Source organism: Telopea speciosissima, chromosome 1 (assembly GCF_018873765.1).
Source record: "Telopea speciosissima isolate NSW1024214 ecotype Mountain lineage chromosome 1, Tspe_v1, whole genome shotgun sequence".
NCBI lineage: Eukaryota > Viridiplantae > Streptophyta > Magnoliopsida > Proteales > Proteaceae > Telopea > Telopea speciosissima.
In genome coordinates this window covers 13,905,647-13,927,172 of record NC_057916.1, presented here as the reverse complement: position 1 = coordinate 13,927,172, position 21,526 = coordinate 13,905,647, and the positions used below count along the sequence as shown (strand labels likewise).

The 21,526-nt window shown below is 37.4% G+C and overlaps 1 protein-coding gene and 1 non-coding gene across 2 annotated transcripts; one reads left to right on the top strand and one right to left on the bottom strand.

The window, feature by feature from the left end:
- The first annotated feature begins 7,163 nt into the window (after nt 1–7,163).
- On the top strand, nt 7,164–7,236 carry TRNAK-UUU. Its single transcript has one exon. It is a non-coding gene; the product is annotated as a tRNA-Lys (tRNA).
- Nucleotides 7,237–12,686: 5,450 nt separating this feature from the next.
- LOC122672063 (26S proteasome regulatory subunit 6B homolog) lies at nt 12,687–21,047 on the bottom strand. The gene is made up of 6 exons (XM_043869570.1): nt 20,501–21,047; nt 15,910–16,140; nt 15,053–15,211; nt 14,409–14,561; nt 14,186–14,269; nt 12,687–12,993 (listed from the first exon to the last, which is right to left on the bottom strand). The coding sequence occupies exons 1-6, from the start codon at nt 20,999–21,001 to the stop codon at nt 12,859–12,861; spliced, it is 1,263 nt and encodes a 420-aa protein (XP_043725505.1). The 5' UTR covers nt 21,002–21,047; the 3' UTR covers nt 12,687–12,858.
- Between the last annotated feature and the right edge of the window lie 479 nt (nt 21,048–21,526).

The window sequence follows — 21,526 nt, the reverse complement described above, 5'->3', positions numbered from 1 at the left end:
TTACTTGCAACAAAAAACAAATGAAAAGAATTGCATAAAGAAACAAAATAACAACATACTTCAATAAGAGAATAGATTAATTTTTACCAAAAAAAAGAAAAAAAGGGTATAGCTTAAACTATAAGTTTATTTGTGCTGAATCTGAAGCATATCCATTTTATTAAGTATACCAATCTTAGAAAATTGGTGTTACAAGGTTACCACTATACGTCTTTTATCAATCAATGCTAAAATTATTTGTTCCTTGCTTCCTTTAGAAGGCAAGGAAGGGAGCTGAACCGTTGGGTTGACTAAAGGTACCGACCCTACCCGGATAGTGATTGCTTTGATTGTGGCTTTACCATAGTCTTAGTTACCTTTTTCTGATTTCTTTACAGTCAACAAATAGTGGGTCGGGTCCAGTCCATGTGAAATGCCGACGTTTGATACCAATATCAATACAGATTGATTGTATCGAGTCAGATCGGATGATTTTGCTTCCCAAAGATTTTGATATTGGTCAGGTATTGGTATTGGCCACGATCGACCTAATATCGATTCCTAAGGCCATGGTCATTTCAGCTAATGTGATTTATGTAAATGTAATTATTGAGATACTCAATAAAATTGATAAGGTGAATCACTCGTGTGAGTAATACTAAAACAAAATCATATTCCTCTAAGAAAATGAACTCATCATGTTCAAGCCTAGTGGTTTGGGGGTTTGATAATCCAGCATCCGATATGGAATTAGATCAGATGAGAATTGACTAGAACCCTATAAATTAAAATCCAGAAGAAAAATAAAAATGTTTTTAAAATCTATGATTTTTTGTAGTTTTTTATTCAATAATTTAGGGGATCTTTAGTATAAAAAAAAAAAAAAAAACTTAGGGAATCTTTCTATAAGAAATTAAGTTTTCATTGATTTTCTATCTTTTTCACAAACTAAAATCAGGAAATAATGACAAAAAGTAAAATAAAACTACAATAAATTAGGTAGAAGTGGTTGACAAATGATAGAATGACTTTGTCTTGATACAATCTTACTCCCTTAAATTTTAAATCAAATAAAGGTTGATTGTAAAAGCATTTCTTCCTTTCCAAATTCCAACCCAATAACAATCACACTGTAAAATTGAATTAGAAACAAATTTTGTTTTCATTTGTGAATTTATTTGCTAGTTACTTGATTAATCTAATTCATGACTGTTTTTTATGTACTTGATCTACTTGACAATAATGTAGCATGCATAGGAGGATAAAAGAAAAGATGGAGTTTCCTTTCGCCCACACTGAAGAGGGAACCTCATAAGTAGGGGTGTGTATGAATAGTCGAAATCCGTTTCCGTATTCGTCCGAAAACTATACGAATGCAAAAATGGATAGGCTATAGCTATCCGAAAAGCTATATTTACATGTGAACGAATAAAATATTCAATCCGTATCCGTATCTGTTTAGCACTATCCAAATCCGTCCAAAAGCTAATCGGATGCGTATGCGGATATGGCACTATCCGAACCAAATCCGATCCATTTAATCATGTAAAGAATGGAAGAAATAGCGAAATAAAGAAAAAACGGTTGCAGAAAAAGAGTAAACCTCTTAGTGACCGGGTAAACAAGAACAATGGGGTTGGTTCCATTGAAGGAGACCCTTATTCCCTTCTTCATTTGAAAGAAAGATCTTTCACAAAATAGACAAAATACATAAGAGATCGGATTGAATGAATTATTTAAGGATCTAGTTTTCTTTCACCCACGGTGAAGAGGAATCTCTTCAGTCAATAGTCATCATTACGTTTGAATGGGACTCTGAAACGATGAAGGGGCATTTCGGGTCTTCAACGTTAAGGGGATAGGTAATTATGATAGTAGCTTCGTGGGTACAAGAAAACTTTTTTCATTGTTTTACTTCATGCGAAGTATCAATATGGCCATTCCAACAACTAGATAGGTAACCATGTAGATTCTAGTATGTCAAAATTATAGAGCACAAGCACATTATTTGTTCTATAATTTTTGAAACGATTGTTTAACCATTTTCATAGCACAAATTTCATTCAGTTAAGATTTCTAAATATAGGATAATGTAGGTTACAAGTCTGGATATTTATTGGCAACAATTATGAAAGAGATTGAGAAAAAGTGAAATTTGATTCCATTGGATTACAAGATGTTAGGAGAGTTAAGTTGTACATTTGGATGATTTTGATAGGGACAAATAACCTGCAATTTTATGGACCTAATCAACTTCACATTTCCAACCCATACTCATAACTCATTTTCTTTGTCTTTTTTCAACAAATCAACTTCAAATCTCTTAATTTATTTAATACCTATAAATAACCTTTCTAGCATTTTCCTTAGACCATTAATCTCATTTTCCTTCATAACCCTTGAAAGAAAGAAGGGATCTAGATCCAACCAACCAATAAATTAAAGGCTTTCAACTACATTTATTTTTACCATTAAGGATGTTTATTGGTCTTTAGATTTTGTGAATGTTTTGTCCATTATCATCGTTTATTTATTGATTGATATTACACTATGCTTGACTGAGCGAAAATCAACATGTGGTAGAAAATACTTGTGAAAATTATTTGAAAAACCTATTCTTTTTTGAGAATTATTTGAAAAACCAATTTTTATTTGAAAAATAAAAATCCATATTAAAAAACAAAGTGACCCACATATAGTAAGCCATGTGGTGAGATGGCCGCCCAAAGAGTCTAACAAGCCAACTAACCATATTTTTTACTATATAGTTTTAATAAACCACAAATTTAGAAGGTCCCCTAACTTATTGATGTCTAGGTTAATTTTTTTGCATTATCCATCCAATTGGTTGTAATTGAAATGCACATTGAGTCCCCACCCTGAGTCCGGTGAATCTTCACATACGTGAGCGTACGTGAACGATTAACAATCGTTCAGATGGAATATTTTCATAGATTGGATTCCATTTGAACGGTTGTGAGTCGTTCACGTACGTGAAGATTCCCCGCTCACCCCCATCCCCCCCCCCCAAAAAAAATCTAGTTGAACCACCAAACTATAGAAATTCTTTCCATACATTTAACAATAAGACCATCTGAAATTTTTATTTTTCGCAATTATTTGCTACCAAATGGTTTGAACCCTGAAAGAAATAGTACATGTTTAGAGTGAGGCTGTGAGGGAGGTTAACTTGCTTTGCACTTTGGATAACCAACCTACCACCCAACAGCTACTACTAACAAAACATATATTATAAACCCTTATTTATATTAGATTCTTATCTCAACCAATCAACCATATCCATAAAAGAAAAAATAATAAGAAGAAACATATCTTGGAAATTAGTGAAATGTCCTTTGCTTTGATAGTGTAAAGGACCCAGTTTCTCTCCATTTATAGTGAGGAGAGAAGTTCTTCATCCACTTCATCAAACCCTTTGATTGGACAGGAGAAGGATAGTCCAAACCATAAACAATTGGACGAGCTAATTATGAACCTGGAGTCCAATCTTATTGTCACATCACCATTGGTGAAGAGATTCTCTTAACTCTAGATGAAGGAAACTTAATCCTTTGATATACAACTATATGTCCACATTCCAAAGTATTAATCAGTTACAAAAAAGATAAAAATAACGAAACAAACAGAAACTGGTTATATTGTTCATGAATGCTATGTTTGGTTGTTTTACAACGAAAATTGGGAACATAAAGTCATTTTCATAAAATTAAAGAATAAGCATTTAGTTGCCTTTGTAGGGAAAGGAAAAGTTATCCCACATATGTGGTTGCTTATTAGGCAAGTACTTCCCAAAATATTTTTTCCATCAAAATTATGAAACCGAGTCAAACCGTTTACATCGAAATTGTGAAACCATTTAATAAATGGTTCAGTTTTGGTTTTAAAATTGGGATCGTTTAGTTAAACGGTTTAAACCGAACTGTTTAAATCATCGATAAACCTTTTAGCAAACCATTTAAATCGAAACAAATATTAATATTAATAATATGTAATGATAATAATCAACCATTAGTGCCTTAAGACAATAGGTTGCTACTTAATTTGAAAACAATGAAAATCAAACATGAATTGGTAGAATTGTTTATGTGGAATTTGTAATAAAATAATTGGGTTGGATTCATTCAAATACATTAGTATAATAGTATTCAATGTTTATATGAATATTTTGGTTTCTCTATGAATTAGAATCATGTTTTTTTCAATGTGGCTTATTGAGTACATCAAGTAAACATTAAATTCAGTGTAAAACAGGAAAATCGTTTAGAAACCAAGTATCTTAAACCGTGATCGAAACCATATAGGACCAATAAACCGAAACCATTTAAAATAGATAAACCAAAACCGTTTGGTTGTTTACTAAATAGTTTTGATTTCAATAACTAGTTTAATAAACTATTCAGTTTTGATTTCACTTAAAAATTATTGCATCGAAACAAACCGATTACACCCAAATCGAACCGTTTAACAACCTTAGGTGGAGGGAGAGGTCATGAACTGTCACTATTGGTGCATCAATCTGTCCGTTGAGTTTATTGGTTTCCCTCTTTCTTTCTTTTTTTTCTTTGGCGAGTGTGACTTCACTTCTCCATCCACTCACTATACACTTACAGATACAAACCTGGTTGGTCCCAGTCCTGAAATGTGATACATAATCACATGCGGAGGGAATAGAAGAGAACATGACTAACTCCACAATGGATTATGGATTGGTCCCAACTGATCAGGAACTGCTTGTGATTTTTAGAAGAAAAGCTCATATTCTCTCTCTATCTCTCTCTCTCTGAAAAAGTATAAAGGTTTGTCCACATGGATGCAATTTCAGCATCCAAATTCTTTCCACATGATATATGCTAAATGAGCAAATCCAAATAATTGCATGGGAAGAGCTGACAATATATTGGTCCCTATCTATTCTTTGATGGTCTCCCTTTCACCCTCTGTGTTTTTGTTAGTTTTAAATTGGTCATGCAGAATTTTTCTTTTTCATTATTTTTTGTTATTTTTATTTTAGTATGTAAAAGAAAGGAAAATTTACGCATACCCTCTGAGGTTTGACGAAAGGATATTTTTATCCCTCAGGTTTGGAAAATTCTGCGTACCCCCCTGAGGTTTGTAAATGGTAACAGATAGGTCCATTCCGTCAATTCATGACTAACACTGTTAAAAAGTAGACTTGAACTGATGGAAATGCCCTTACCAAAAAAAAAAAAAACCACCTGCAACTCATCTTCCCCAATCAATTTTGGGGAAGGGAAGATGAGTTGCAGATGTGGAACAATTAACTGAGTTCGATTTCGAACTCAGAAATCAAAGGTGAAAACCACGTTTACCTGAACTAGGGCGACAACATGCAAGGTTGTTCGCTGGGAAGAAGATCTGTGGAGCGGATACAATTGAGGATAAGCCCGATGGATGCTGTGCAGCTCCAGAAATTAAAGGCGAAAACCGGCCACTGAGGGGCAGAACTAGGGCGCCTGCCTTTCAAGGTTTTTCGATGGGAAGAGGAACTGTGTAGCAGCTACACTTGAGAATTACCCCCAATAGAATTTCCCTAATTAACTGAGTTTGATTTCGAACAATCAAGATGGGAGTCTCGGCAGGTCGAGATCCATTTCTTTCTCATTTTCCATTCTTTCTCTTTAACCCCTGTTGGAAGCCATCACCCCTGGTTCTCTTTTCCTCCCAAGACCCAGATGAAGGAATGCCCTAATGCTTCAAGACCCAACTTAATCTCACCCAATTGAGCTGTAGGAAAGCAAGGGGCCACCGCTTAGGTTTGGGAAATTGAAGTTTGATTAGCAAAAGTTCTTGTAGAAACCCTAGGATTTTAGATACTGAAATCGATCCCACTGAGAACACGAGCTTCGATTCCTAATTGGACCTGAGTTACAGGTATCCCCATTGATTGCTCCATCCATGGGTTCTAATGGAACATCTCTGGTGAGAAGAACAAAAGATGAATTTTGTCAGTTTTAATAGAGAAGCAGATGGAGGCCCCAAATAACTGAACTACGTGATGCTCTGTTTTCTGAAAATTTTTGGCAGTTTTTTTATAGTGAAATTAATTCCAAAATCTGTCCAACAGATCAGTCCCATATTATAGGGTTTGGAAGATCAATCAGTAAGGGTTCCTCAACATCAATATGGCCCTGATCCAAGAATTTGTTGCATAGTAATTTATACTTTCTTAACTGGTTGGCGGTCCTCACTTTTTTGGCACTTTTCTGGCAGAATCGATTCTGTCCTATTCTAAAGATCTAACCATCAGATATTCCTGCTCTTCTAGGGCAGAATCGACAACACAACAGAGGGTTGCAGGGTTGAAAGGGTTTTGAAACCTGCAACTCATCTTCCCCAATCGATTTGGGGAAGATGAGTTGCAGGGAGGCCTTGGTGGTGTAAGTTCAAGACTAGTTTGAAAGTTCTTAAGTGGTTTTCTTTTAGAATAGATGACATATCAGAGAAGGGCTGATCTCTCGAAAGTGGGGCGAGAAGGGTTTGCTAAGATTGATGAAATCTACGACTGCAAGCGAAGGCTTTGCTCACCCCTCCCTCCAACCCTCATTCTTCTTCTTCTTCTTCTTCTTCAATAATCCAACCAATAAGCAGTAGTGAAACTGTAATGGCTTCCTCCCTTTCTAGTTTCTCCCCGTGTATAGTTGTATGTACCTACAACTCATCTTTCCAATCGATTTGGGGAAGATGAGTTGCAGGTGTTTTTTTTTATAAGGGCAATTCCGTCAGTTCAAGTCTACTTTTTAACAGTGTTAGTCATGAACGGACGGAATGGACCTATCTGTTACCATTTGCAAACCTCAGGGGGTACGTAGAATTTTCCAAATCTGGGGGGTAAAAATATCCTTTCGTCAAACCTCAGGAGGGTATGTGTAAATTTCCCTAAAAGAAATCAGAATATACAAAGGGTGCGTTTGTTTATAACCAAATAGACTTTGTAATTGAGGGTTGGTTGCAGCTATCTGTAAATAAAATTAAGTGCATCTTGTAACCAAAGTACTGAACAAAGAAGAAGTTATTTTTACCAACAAAAAAAAAAGAACAATGAAGAAGTTATAACGTTCTTTGGATTGTCCCTCGTAAGTAAAAAGAATTTGAAAATAATTTGAAATCTAGTTATTATTAAGTAGTGTAATAATTACAGTGAAGCCGTCTTAGCTCAGCTTGTAGAGCGCATGGCTTTTAACCATGTGGTCGTGGGTTCGATTCCCACAGACGGCGCAACTTTGATAGTTGTTATTATGAAAATCATATAAACATTATTCGTAACATGTTGTGCCAGATTATATTGTTTTCCCCTTATTTTCAATGTAAACTTCGTTATGGATCGGACAAATATCGGTATAAAGAACGGCTGAAACTGATACAGATCGACCGATACGCCTGATCCCCGATATTTTAAACCATAGTTTGGCATTGTGTTTTTTTTTATTTGAAGTGACCACAAGGTTAAGAGCCTTGCGCTGTGCCAACTGAGCTAGACGGGCTCTTAGTTTGGCATTGTTTTTTACCAACTGTACCATTCCCCCACCCACCGTGGTGCCCAATTTTAATTGCCATAACCAGTATTAACTCTCTTTCTCTCTCTCACTCTAAAAATGACACATCCCCTTATGCTGGCCAGGAAGCGCAACCACTTATCCTTCATCATCATCATCATCATCATCATCGTGTTTCAAATTCAAAATCATCCATTTTTTGGTCCTCAAAACACATTCCCTCAAAGAGAGATGGGGAAGGGTAAGAGGGTAGGCAGGAATCAAGGAAAGTAAGGGAAGAGAGGAGAAGAAAAGGTACAGCTTGATTTAAGAAGTCAATGGAAATTAAATGAAAATTTAAATTATACTCATGGGCATTTTAGTACAATGACATCACCCACCGGTGCCCAATAACTCCATTTGGTTTAGGGTACCCAAAATGAAATCCAATCATATAAAGAGACTCAGGGTGGAATTTATCTTTCTTCAAAAGTGAATTATTATTGTCGCAATTGTATTTTATTTTTCCATTCATATGTATCAATTACCATAAACAATGCTAAACAACACTAGACTATTCATGTGTATCAATACTCTAAACAATACTAGACTCTCTCGATTTTTGAATGACAAATGATTTAAATTTGTCTAATGATATCACATTCCGTTGCTACATAGATAACTACTCTTGTTACTCAAATTTTCATAGTGATTCGATTCACTCTAATATTCATAATTTGTTAACTCAACGAAGAAAGAAAAAAATGTCCACAGGTCTTCAAAATAACTCATGTTACTAGAACGTAGCCCACTTCCCGATACCACCCAAACCTGTTTGGCTACAATTCCAAACACTATAAGATATTCCAATCTCCATTACAACACAGTTTTCATTTGAAACTTAAAAATGTGGGTTCACCCAGTGAAAAAAACAGCCCTGTAGGATAACCAAATACTTTTGCCAAGAAAGGGTATTTCGTAACTCGAGGGGTTGCACTATATCACCAGTATGATAACCAAAGACTTTTTACCTTTCTCTGAATCGAGACCCAGCATGACTAGATCCAAGACCGAGAATTTCAACACAAATCTCATTAACAGCAAAAGAACAACTCCAGCAGAACTAAAACTAGCACCAAGAACAGTAGATGAGACTAATTCACCTCTTCTGGTGCCATGGAAGTAACAAAGAAGACCCAGCAGACACCCAACAGATAACTAACTACCAGTCTACAACTATAGAAAGAGAGAGAGAAAGAGACGGAGACAGAAACAGAAACCAGATAGAGAACAGGTCTGGAGAAAATGTGAAGTCTGAAGAGATTTAAAAAGAGGGTTTCAGACAACACCGAGAGAAGAAGGAGACTTGCGTAAGGGAGTAACATCGACGACTGGGGATCGCTAAAATAGCTTAGATATCCAACCGTCCATATGTAACGATAAAGGTTCACACAGATTGTTGACGTGGATGGGGGAACCCCCTTCTTTTATTTCTCCTTCTCCTTTTCCTTTTATACACGAATTACCAAAATTATACCTCATTTTTAAAATAATCAAAACAAAAAGGGTAAAGTACACGTACCCCCTATAATGCACCCAATATTCCTCGTACCCTCCTAAGTGGGTCAATATTCCATGTGCCACCCTTCAATATTCCACATACCATCCCTGTTTTACACCCCAAATGCCAGATAGGTACAATCCGTTAAATATCACCGTTAGATGTCAAAATTTTGACCATTTTACCCTTTGCTCCATTTTCTTAAATCTGAAAAGACTTAATTACCCTCACTTATTTGTTGCCCTAAACTAATTGAAAATGATCATTTTACCCTTTGTTTTATTTTCATAAATGAAAAGACCTAATTGCTCTCATTTATGTATTACCCTAATCTAATTTGAGAAGACTATTTTACCCCTCAATATTTGTTCCTAAAAACCACCCTCATCTTCCCCAAATTAACTAACTTAAAGCGCCTCCGTACTTAGAGAAACAGAGAGAGTTGAGAACACAAAATGCTGCCTAAGACTTCTAAGCACAATTTACACACCCAACATCAGTATAGCTTAGGAATTGGAAACAGAACTCGCTATGAATACCAGCTTCATCACAGTATTATAAAGAGAAATAAAATCCGTGAAGAGATCTAAGTACCGAGCCAGAAATACTGTTGCGTAAAGCTCCTACGTTTTGAGCGAAATCCCTAATCTCCATAAGATTGTTAAAAAATCTTAGCCCCACCATTACAACCAAGACAATCTCAATACAATTAAATACTGGAAGAAACCCACTCACCAGCCCAAAGCGGAAGAAGAAGAAATGAAGAAGTTGTGTTACATTTGTTACCTGAACATGATTTAGTGGCATAGATTTTGAGCAGCAGTATCAAAATACTGACCAAATGCATCACATCGCCTACAGATTGAAAGATATTCATGGCTGAAAGGAACGAACCGAGCCGTTTGGTTGCCCTAGATTCCTGGACTCAAAGAAGAAATGAATGAGAGGGAGAGACCAGAACAAGCGAGCGACAGAGAGAGAGGGAGAAGGGTGAACATGTAACACATCCTCCCTATTTTTTGTTAGGAGAAGGTTCTCTGAGCAAACGGGCATGGAAGAGTGCACGAATGAAGAACAGTTTTTATATATGAGGGCAGGAAGGTCGTTTTCTATGAAGTTTGAGAGAAGTTTCAGAAATGGAAGATGGAATTTGGGGAAGATGAGATTTGGGGAAGATGAGGGTATTTTGGTAATTATGCCCTAGCAAGGGCATTTTAGTAATTAGGTTGGGTTAGGTTCTTAAGAACAAATTGTGGGGGTAAAAGGGTCTTATCAAATTAGGTTAGGGTAAAAAGGTCTTTTCATATTATGAACAAATAGGTCAGGGCAATATTTGGGGTTTTTAGGAACAAATATTTAGGGGTAAAATAGTCTTTTCAAATTAGGTTAGGATAATACATAAATGAGGGCAATTAGGTCTTTTCATTTATAAAAATAAAACAAAGGGTAAAATGGTCATTTTTAATTAGTTTAGGACAACAAATAAATGATGGTAATTAAGTCTTTTCAGATTTAAGAAAATGGAGCAAAGGGTAAAATGGTCAAAATTTTGACATCTAACGGTGGTATTTAACGGATTGGACCTATCTGGCATTTGGGGTATAAAGCAGGGGTGGTATGTGGAATATTGAAGGGTGGTACATGGAATATTGAGCCGCTTAGGGGGGTTAGAGGAATATTGGGTGCATTATAGGGGGTACGTGTACTTTACCCAAACAAAAAATTAAAAAACAAATCCAACGCTCCAGCTTACTTCTGACTTTCTGTAGGCAGTTGCCCGAGTGTTCTTCATCAAATAATTTAAGGGTAAAATACAAGTACCCTGTAATGCACTCAATATTCCTCGTACCCCAACCTATCACCTCTACTTTACCCTCTAAAACCATTTAAGTCTAAAACGCTAAAAAATGATCAAACTACCCTTTCTTCTGCCTTTTTTTAAAATTGAAAGACCTAATTGCCCTGACTTATTTGTTAAAATTTGAAAAGACCAAAATACCCTCATCTTCTTTTACAATGTAGATACCCACCACCACCGTAGAACGGATATACAGGTACCACCACCTCTCTCTCTCTTCACCCCTCACTTCCTCCATCATTCTCTCTTCCCTCCACTCTCTCTCTCTCTGCAACTGATCGAAGGCGACGAACAAATAAAGAAAAAATAAAACAGTAAAAGCGGAAAAAAGGTAGTGGGGTGGGGAATACAGAGTGAAAAGTGAAATAAATCAAAAAAGGAAAAGAATTAAAGAATGATCTTTATTACCGAGGAGATTCCCTTCTAAAACACAGGCCTCCCTCCACCTTTCAACAAAAACCCATCTTTCATTACGAATCCGATCCATTGCTTTCCAAGCTATCTGTTCTGCAATATCTAAGATTCAATGAAACCTGCCTTTCCATCCGAAGTCGATTATAGAAATTCTCAATAAACAAATCTGCTTTCTTATCAATAGCTTCATCAGATGACCTTGGAGAGGGAGAGCTCATTGTCCTTTGAAGTGCCCTTCTTGGAGAAATTCCAATCACTTCTTCTGTATCGATTTTGTCGTCATTTATCGCCTGCAAACCAGGCCGATCGTTGAAGCTCAATCGCCGCTGGCTCGTTCTACCGATAATCGAAGCAATCCTCCATCGATTAACATCCAAGTTTAATAGAAATCTCACTTTCTTCACAGCTCTCTTTCAATGGTAACCAGTTTTCTAAGCCCATGTTTTGAGATAATTGTTAGAGGAATATAGAGAAGGATAGTAACATAGTGGATCTGGAGAATAAGAGAGTACATTTTCAAACTTGCATTGGAAGAAAAGGTCTGAGTGATTCATCCCATCAGTTTGGCTGAATTTCTATTTCTAGGGTTTCGTTTATTTTCAATTTTCCCCCTTTATAACCAGCATTTTATTCGGTGCTGCCTCCCATCAAGGTTTGTTATGGTGTCAACTTTGATCTTTGACATTGCAAGGTTGATGTAGAAGAAAAAACAAAGGAAGTTGCATTTTGACAGCATCTTTGGCTAATAAGTAGAAGATGAAATAAGATGAATAATAAATGGGATGATGGATCGGTTATGTTGTGATGGTGTTAATGGTGGGTGATGGTGGTGGGTATGTAAAAAGAGATGATGATTTGGAGAAGATGAGAGTATTTTGGTATTTTCAAAATTTAGCAAATAGGTCATGACAATTAAGTCTATTCAAAATTTAAAAAAGATAGAAAAAAAAGGTAATTTGATAATTTTTTAACATTTAATACCTGGTGTGCACTTAAATGGCATTAGGAGGTAAAGCAGGGGTGGTACACATGGAATATTGAGGGGTGGTACGTGAACTTATCAGAAGCTTAGGGGGTACGAGGAATATTGAGTGCATTACAAGGGGTACATGTATTTAACTCATAATTTAAAACGTCCAATCTGTAACTGATTACGGTGCAAGTTGTTGACCGTCAGATTGATTTCTTGGGCTTTAATATCAGAAGCAAAATGGTGAATTTGATTAAACAAGAAGAAATTTCACAAGCCGTGACATTTATTTAATTCATGGTGATCGGAAGCATTTGATGCCATACTTTGAAGGAATGGATTTTCTGTAGCTGAGTACCAACCGGGAGGGAGGGGGAGAGAGAGAAAGAGAGAGGAAGCCAACACTGATGTTTACTTAATTAATAGAGAACCAAAGAAAATAATTATACAAAAGATGTCTTAATAATGATAAGTGGTTGTGTATTTTTTATGCAGAAAGGAGAAAAGTCAAAAGAAGAGTGTGTGCAAGCAAGGGTGTGCTACAGTTTGTTTGAAGGCCTCTTCATTTGTAGAACTCAAAATCAGTATCAGGCTTCTTAACATTGGCCCGGTATCCCTTCTCAAAGTCCTTGGGGAGGATAACATACCGGTTCTTGCGCACTGCATGCATTCCTGCTTCTTGACAAATTGCTGTAATCTGGTGCCATCACCACCACAGAAAAATTGGTTACTATTCTAAACCCATAACAGACTATATATATATTAGCACATTCAACACACACTGAATCAAGACAATCTCACCCCACTTTATAAACCTAGTGTTACCTGCTATTATGGCCATCTTATGGGACACCCATGAAATGTCACCTGACAGTCAATTCCCCTTGACTTCAACCAACCCATCTTTCATTACGAAATATTTAAATCAGGGGCCAAAAAAACCTTTTTGAAGATGACTCCAATTTGAGGGGAGTTTCTTCCGATTTTATCCTGATTTCTCTCATACAAAAAACAAAAAACAAAAAATTTAATAAAATCATACCCACCGGCAACTCACCAAAGTCACCATTGCATGTTTCTTCCTTCATCTCCTTATTTGCCAGAAAAACTTCCACTCACCAGAAACCAAAAACCTCACAGAAACCCAAGTGACTCACCATGAAACCGTAACACTTGAACAATGAAAACTTAAATCTAAAGATGAACCCTTCCATGAACCTTCAATCTAAGCCCAACCTGAACTGCATGAACTCTAACCGGAAACCCAAGAGCTTGTGGCCTGAAAATGCGGCGATGAAATCACTGGCGAATGTAAAGACAGAAATCATCAAAGGGAGGGGGAAGGGAGAGAGAGAGAGAGAGAGAGAAACATCCATGAGTTGGGGAGGGGAGATGGTTTGTGTGAAATTACTCCATTGCCCTTGTTCACTAAGTCGGCAAGTCACTAGTAAGATTGACCATGAGTTGGGGAAGTGAGGGCATTTGCTATCCAGGTGTGACTTAGGCAGGTAACCCACCACCATAACATTTCCTTATTACTTAATTTTTTTTTAAAAAAACTTTTCAACTTAATGCACTGAACATCAAAATATCAGTCGGTCCTAATGCCATATATGATCTCATAATATTCGTCACTGAATTCACTCCTTGATTCTTTAACCCCAACTCCAACTTCCCCTGGACCCAGGCCAGGTCTAATGTGCACTGACCATAAAGTCCATTAGCAACAAGTCAACTCCTCATCTGTAAGTACAGTATCTAAATTAACAGATGCCTCTATCATTGTATGGCACTAGAAACTCAACAACACGCATAGAGAATCAGTGATATACTAGAAATAAAATAATTCCTGAGTAGATTTGCAGAGGTGAGGTGCAAAACCAACTAACCTCAGCAGCACTAATTTTATCTGGTCGAGAAACATAGTCTTCCAAGTCCACCTCGTCACTTAAGTTCATCTTGGCAGTGCAGACCTGTACAAGGACAAAGAATAGTTACAACCAAACCCAACCCACCCACCCACCCCCAAAAAAAAAAATTAAATAAAAGAAATGATGCTCCAGGTTGAATAGTGGTAGATAGAAGATTTCCAAAGGACTAACTAAAACTTACCTGAAAAACAAGTCTCTTTTGTCGTCTATCAGGCAAAGGAAATTCAATTTTCCGGTCAAGCCTACCAGGTCGAAGAAGTGCAGGGTCTAGAGTATCAGCCCGGTTAGTTGCCATTATTACCTTCACATTCACTGTTTGATCAAAACCATCCATCTGCAAAGGAATTCAAACAAAAAATCAAAGTGTCAGATCCAAACTATATGCAGATTTGCAGACTTATACACCATTGATATTTTTCACTCTATCCAACCAAGCAAAATGAATTCAGGCATGCTTCTCAAATCAGAGTTAGCCCAACGACCAACTGATGCATGGGCTCATTACATCCTTGTCTATTCAACATCATGGCAATATAGCATTATGACTCCATATTTATCCTTTTTATTGGTTTAAAGGGGGAAACAAACCGCTTTCTACCTTTACCTCCAGGTTTCTGATTGAGAAAAGGCACAAATATCTTAGCGCTCAACAAAAAATGCTATTTTTTGGGACAAAACCTTATATCCATGTTTTCCAGCTTGCCAGGCACGAGCCAATGACACATTGGGTACCAACTCTTTTGTTAGTATCCTTGCAGCCTTGACTAAACTTTGAGCCCATTACACTTCTTCTACCCACAAAGCCCTATATCTTTCAAGCTTTACCTGATTGAGGAGTTCCATGAGGATTCGTTGAACCTCTCTGTCTGCTCCAGTTTGAGCATCAAACCGAGCTGTAGCAATAGCATCCACCTCATCAATAAATATAATCGCAGGAGCATTCTCTTTGGCAAGACGAAAAACATCACGAACCATCCTTGGGCCCTGAAATTAAGGGTAGACAAATCAAATCACTTTACCATATTTAATTCAGTGATTGAAAAATATGTATGGGATGTTTACAGGTATAATTTATCCCACGATTTTCAGACAAATGATAAAAAGATTTGGGCAGGGGATGGGGAGAAAAAGGTCAGAAACTATTTATAAGTTCACAGATTTAAAAATTTAGGGACCAAATATATGGATATATATCAAATACATCTTAGAAAACCATGCTTGCATCTGAACACCCATACAATCCATTTAAGACATTAAGATCATATATTTCTGATCCAAGAGGAGTCTGTAAAAACTCATTGAAGGTATCAAACAAAATTCTAATACAATAATTTTCCACCCTACTAAATAACTTCAATTTTTACCAAAACTATTCCTTTTGTGTATGCATCCTCCACTTTCTTAAGAAGTACACACAAAAACTAAATCATTGCCAAAGAATCAGAATATGGATTTTGCTTTTCTGATGGGCACGCACTGAAACAGTAATAACTGATCTCGCGAAGAAGGTTGAAGCAACTTATGGAACAAAACTACAATAAGACGTAGAGTAAGGGAAGAAAACAGTTGAGAAGCTCCAATGCTAGGTTAGGAATTGTGTCACATAAGTCATCGGGACAATTGGCGAGAAAGGCAGCAAAAAAAATCAGCATAAAAAAATTTAGCAGCAACACAAGGCCTACCTCACCCAAATACTTTTGAACAAATTCAGAGCCCACCACTCTGATGAAGGCTGCGGTTGTATGGTTAGCAACAGCCTTGGCAAGCATTGTTTTACCAGTGCCAGGTGGACCATAAAGTAACACTCCTCGTGGAGGATCTATTCCAATTTGCTTGTATAGCTCATGATGCGTCAAAGGTAACTCAACAGCTTCACGGATTTCCTGCTTTTGAATGTCACATCCACCTATATCCTGCACACATAAGAAAGAGATACGAGGATTTAGAAAAAGAAGGCCAAGCTTGCAACAACGATGTGCCTACTTTGTAAAGCTCACAAAATTCAAAGTCGATACTTTGGGTGGATCCATATAACAGGAGTCAAGATTACCTCCTCGCACTGGCACCCTCCACATATGGTGGGGAGTTGACACATGTCCTCCTTTATAAGAACATGCATCACCTCCCACCGTAGGTGGTGGGTAACCAGTACGGGGAGTTTCTCCCAACTCTAAGAACAGAACCTCCACCCCTCCCATTGATCAAATTTCAATGCAGAATGAGCATGGACATGAATTAGAAGAGTATCCAAAGCTGGAAAAAAAAAATCACAAAGATGCAACTAAACTCTACTGGTAAGCATTTTGTAATTTGATACAACTTTGAACCATTTTATGACCCCTATTATACATTTGTACATTACCATTATGATGAGACTTTCTGATGGGATAGGATAGGATGGGATGGGTGTTGTATTCTGTATAACAAGGACCATCCATGTCTACCATTACTTGCCATGTGACAACTTGTGAGCTTTACAAATTTCACAAACTTTTTTGAACATTATAATTTCCCCTCATTAATAAGTTGACAAGTTCCAACATAAGGTACCAAAAAGACCACCCGTTTCCAGACCAATTTCACAAGTTATAAATCAGCAATATGAAAATATTCTGTCAATAGTCAATAGAAAGAAGGAAAAAAAAAATAATGAAACATTAGTGACCACAACTTCCACCCTGATGTTAAGAAACAATTTTAGACCCAAAAAAAGGCTAAGAAACTAGCTCAACACAGGAAAAAATTTTCTTTATTCATTAAAACACAATCTATTGGGCTATAAAATACGCTTAACATTGAATTCACAGTTTTGATTAGAGGTATAGTTATTACCAAATATACTGAAATCAGGATGTTTCCATACACCTGATCCTAGGGACAAGATGGCTGTGAGACATCATAGCTCTTAGCTATTTTATATGAAAAGATAATGATCATTGACTATCAATGACCATTGGGCAGATGGGTGTGCTGGCTTGTGAACATATCGAATTATAGATTTTGGTATGATTTTTAGCAGCCATGGTGGACGGCTGCTGAAGCCAGAAGAGACAAATGGCAAGGTCCACCCTCCCCCCCCCAACACACACACACACACACACACACAAAACCCAAGCAAAAAATAGTGATGCAAGGGGACCACCCCTTGAAAGCCGTTTCCACAGTACCAACCCTTGTTCTGGAATCAAGGCAACTTTAAGGCAGCCCTAGGGATGCTTTTGGTTGCAGTAGATTCCAAACAAGGGATTAACCCTGTGGAGATGTTACGTATTAGCTAATTTAAATTAATTATTTTATTTGTAATATCATATGTGCGGGTTAGTTATAGGGAGTTAGTAAGATGGTAATTAGTTGATGGAGTTAGTAAGATAGTGGGAGAGGTACGGGTTCAATTATTCAGAAGTAGGAGATGTTACAACTCCTTATTGTAATCCTTAAATAATACATATGAAGTGATAATGGAGATAAGACTTTTGATCCAATTGAAATTTGAGTTAAGGTAGGCTTCCTTCATAAGCCGAGACCTCAAGCTTGGTCTATTAAAGGTGATAGACTGAGTTTGGAATAACTTCCGAGAACAATCTTAGAAGAGTGAGAAATGCATAGTGTCCCATATGCAATTGTAGCGGACAGTCTGATGTATGCACAAGGCCAGACATCCCTTTGCAGTGGGAGTCCTAGGAAGATTCCAAAAAAATCTTGGTATGCCACATTGGCGAACAACGAAGAAGGTACTAAGATATCTTCAGGGCACCAAGCATCACATATTGACATATCAACATGTTGATGATTTGGAACTAATTGGATATTATGACTCAGACTATTCTAGATGAGGAGATACAAGAAGATCCAATTCGGGATACATATTTTTGTTAGTTGGAGGTGTGATATCCTAGAAAAGTGTGAAGCAACCAAAGACTGTCTTCAACAATGGAATCAAAGGTTGTGGCATGTTATGAGGCATTCTCTCATGCGTCATGGTTACGTTTTTTTCATCACAGACCTTCAGCTTATTCCGTCTATAGAAAGGCCAAACGAATATACTATGACAACAACGTGGCAGTAAGGTTATCTAACAACACGTACACTGTGAGTCAATGTAGACACTTAAATGTTAAGTAGTTTGCTGTAAAAGAGGATATTCAAAATCATCGTGTTTCGATAGGAAAAAAAAATTGTACTAAGGAGATGATAGTCAATCCTTTTACTAAATGGCTCCCATCTAATGTATTTGTAGGACATGTTCGGCGTATGGGGCTTATGTAAATCCTTGTAATTGATGTTTTATATAAGATGTTACAACATTAAGTTGTTGATTTCTGAACCTTGAGTTTTTGTCATTTATTATGTTTGAGCGCAATTTAAGTTTTGAAATGATAAATGTCCATTAAGAATGAAAGGCAATAAAGATTGTACCCGCGAATTGACCATGGGGTTGATTCCTAAAGCATTAGAACTAAAGGATTCATATTGTAATACATGGAAGGGAGTGACCTACATATTGGGCATGAACTACCATGATTCCCGAGTAATTTCCATTTTGAATGTTAAACAAACTATTGTTGGGGAGGCGGGGATAGCATACACCCAAGCCTTAAACATTCAGGCAAGTGTTTTTCTTTTGCTAGGTCAGCACCTGTTAGTTTCAATAGCCATTTGAACATATATTCCACATTCTAAAGTATATATTTCTTGACTTGTTTAATCAATTCCACTTTTTTCTCTTTTAAAATAAAATAAAGGACCTTTGGTAGTGTCTGTAGTTGAATTTAACATGTTAAATAAGCAGGACATATCAAACTGTAGTTCAACTATTCTGTAACTCTATCATGTTCCACAGTTTCCATACCCACGTTTCTTTTCCCCTATATTTTGAAAGATTTGTCTCAGTTCTCATTGGTTCATGAAGTTGAAGAACTGGCTTCAAAGCAATAACTCAAAACAGCCGACAGAAATCTGTATCACCAACAATAAAAGCTAAATGGGAGAATGTTGGTTGATGTGGGCCATGTGGCTCAATTGTCACATCAGCATAAGGATTAGAAGTCGCATTGGTGGTTAGGTTGCCTATCCCAATGGGTAACTATTGTGAGGGTGGGTAGTTGCCTAGGGAGTAAAAATAGGTGAAGGGGGTTCTTGCCTTGGATATATGCACATAACAGCCATCTTCCATGTGCAGTGCAAGAGACTTCAAAAGGCTAGATAACATTCCTTATTGAAGCAGTGATTGGGTTTGCCGGAGAAGAAGAAGCCGGAAAATTTTATCAGAGTAATGGCAGCATTATCATTCATGTCTCTGGGACAGTCGGAGGTAGGTACATCTCCATTGCAATTTTAGTTTTTCCACGGATAATAGTTTCTACAGAAATCACACGCCACACTCATTTTAGTGAAGGAGGACACTCCCATAATGCCCGTGCCAACAAAAGAGAAGTAATACTCTATCGTGTGGGCTGATAAGATATAAAAAGTGCTCTTATTAGTGCCAACCCCCCCCCCCCCCAACACACACACACACTCTTAACATAGAACTATTGGACATCCACAAGAAATGGATTATGTATGAGGGCAAGAAGAGGGCAACTATTGACAAGGCAAGGTGAATGGAAAAAACAAAGATTTGGAAGATAGCTTTCTGAAGTTCGAACATAAAGAGACATTTGAATTCTAAACTCAACCAGAAAGTGCAAATCGAAAATCAATAGAGATGATTTACAGAAAAGTACGGCCAAGATAACCAAATACAGACAGGAAAGAACAAAAACTGCAAGTTCTCTACCAACTGCAACATAACCTTTTAAATTCCATATAATACAGATGACATAAACCCTAAGTAGCACAGGAAAAAGAAAGGGCTAAGAAGGGGACACAGAAGTTGAGCGACCGGAGAAGAAAGGGGGGGGGGGGGGGGGGACAGAAAAGGCCCAACTATTATTAGTAGGAAAAAAAAAAAAAGGGAGGAGAAGGGAGCCTGAAACCACCACAAAAGGCTTTCATCAGAAAACGTCCGAAGGTTCTGATATGGTTAGCCACAGATTCAACAAATAGAGGAATTATACGAAACCCAGCTAATTCAAACTGAAAAGGAAGAAGAGACAAGAAAGGGAAATGAATTTGTCAATGAAACAGTCCAACAAACCCCAAAGATAAACTTAACCCTACCAGCTGAAGTAACACTAGAGCGATCTCCAACCAAAACTGTGGAGGATTACTGAGATAAAGAGAGATGCCCAAATAATCCAAAACCCTAATTCTGTGGGTAAGAAAACTTACATTATAGGTAACATCCGGCTTCTCAGACTGGCTCAACAACGAGATACTCGAGTCAGCTTCAGGTGGCAACACGTCGACAAGGGCGTTGGAATGCCGATGCAGAGCCACTGACGCTGAAGGCTTCAACAGCTCCCGATTAATGGTGCTGAGTATTCTAACATAGTAATTCGAGCCAGTTGTTGAACCAACAATGCCATTATTCTGATCGACCATCTCCATAAACTGACCAATAACGAGAGGAACCGATTGGATCCTCTTCACCTCCTCTTGAGCCCGGAGAAGCTCACGCTTCAAATTCTTCTGCTCATCCTTTACGTATTCCTCCTGAATATCGATGAACTCAAGCTGACGCTGCAAAGATTTGAGGCGTCCATACAAATCATCCTCATCGGAAAACGATGACTGGTCGGAAACTCCGTATGGATCAGATCTCGATGAAGAGAAAGACGGTGGGGGTTCCAACGCTGGTTTGGGGTCGACAACCATGGCTGATGCAGCCATTTTTTCTTCCCCAATTTACAGTTTTTTCGATTCAAGGCCAATGACTCGTGGGCCTTCTATGTTTTATTTATAGGTAGCCACTGAGGAGGACTCCGGTTGAGTGAGTCTAAAGAAAAGATCGGGTAAAGCAGTTGGCCATTCCAGAGTCTAGACCAGGATTGGAAAAGGCATCAATGAATCACCGATTTCTAGCCCGGGGCAGCCCTAGCCTGGATTAATATATCACTAGCCCTTCCACACTGCGCAAACACACCCACTAATATATGGAAAAAGAATCTTACCAAGTCGCTTGGCGCTTGTGCCCTGATACAAGAGAATGTAAAATTACCGATCCACCCCTTGATTAGAGTAATATATAGTGCACTTCTCTCTTATTATCTATTTGAATAGATTTGGTATATTGAAGTGTAGATAGGGAAAAGATAATTCAATTTCATGTGCCTCTCAACTATTAATGTAGATTTATCTTAATGATATTTTTTCTTCTTCAATGATTAATTACATATCCGGTTTCTTCATTTCACC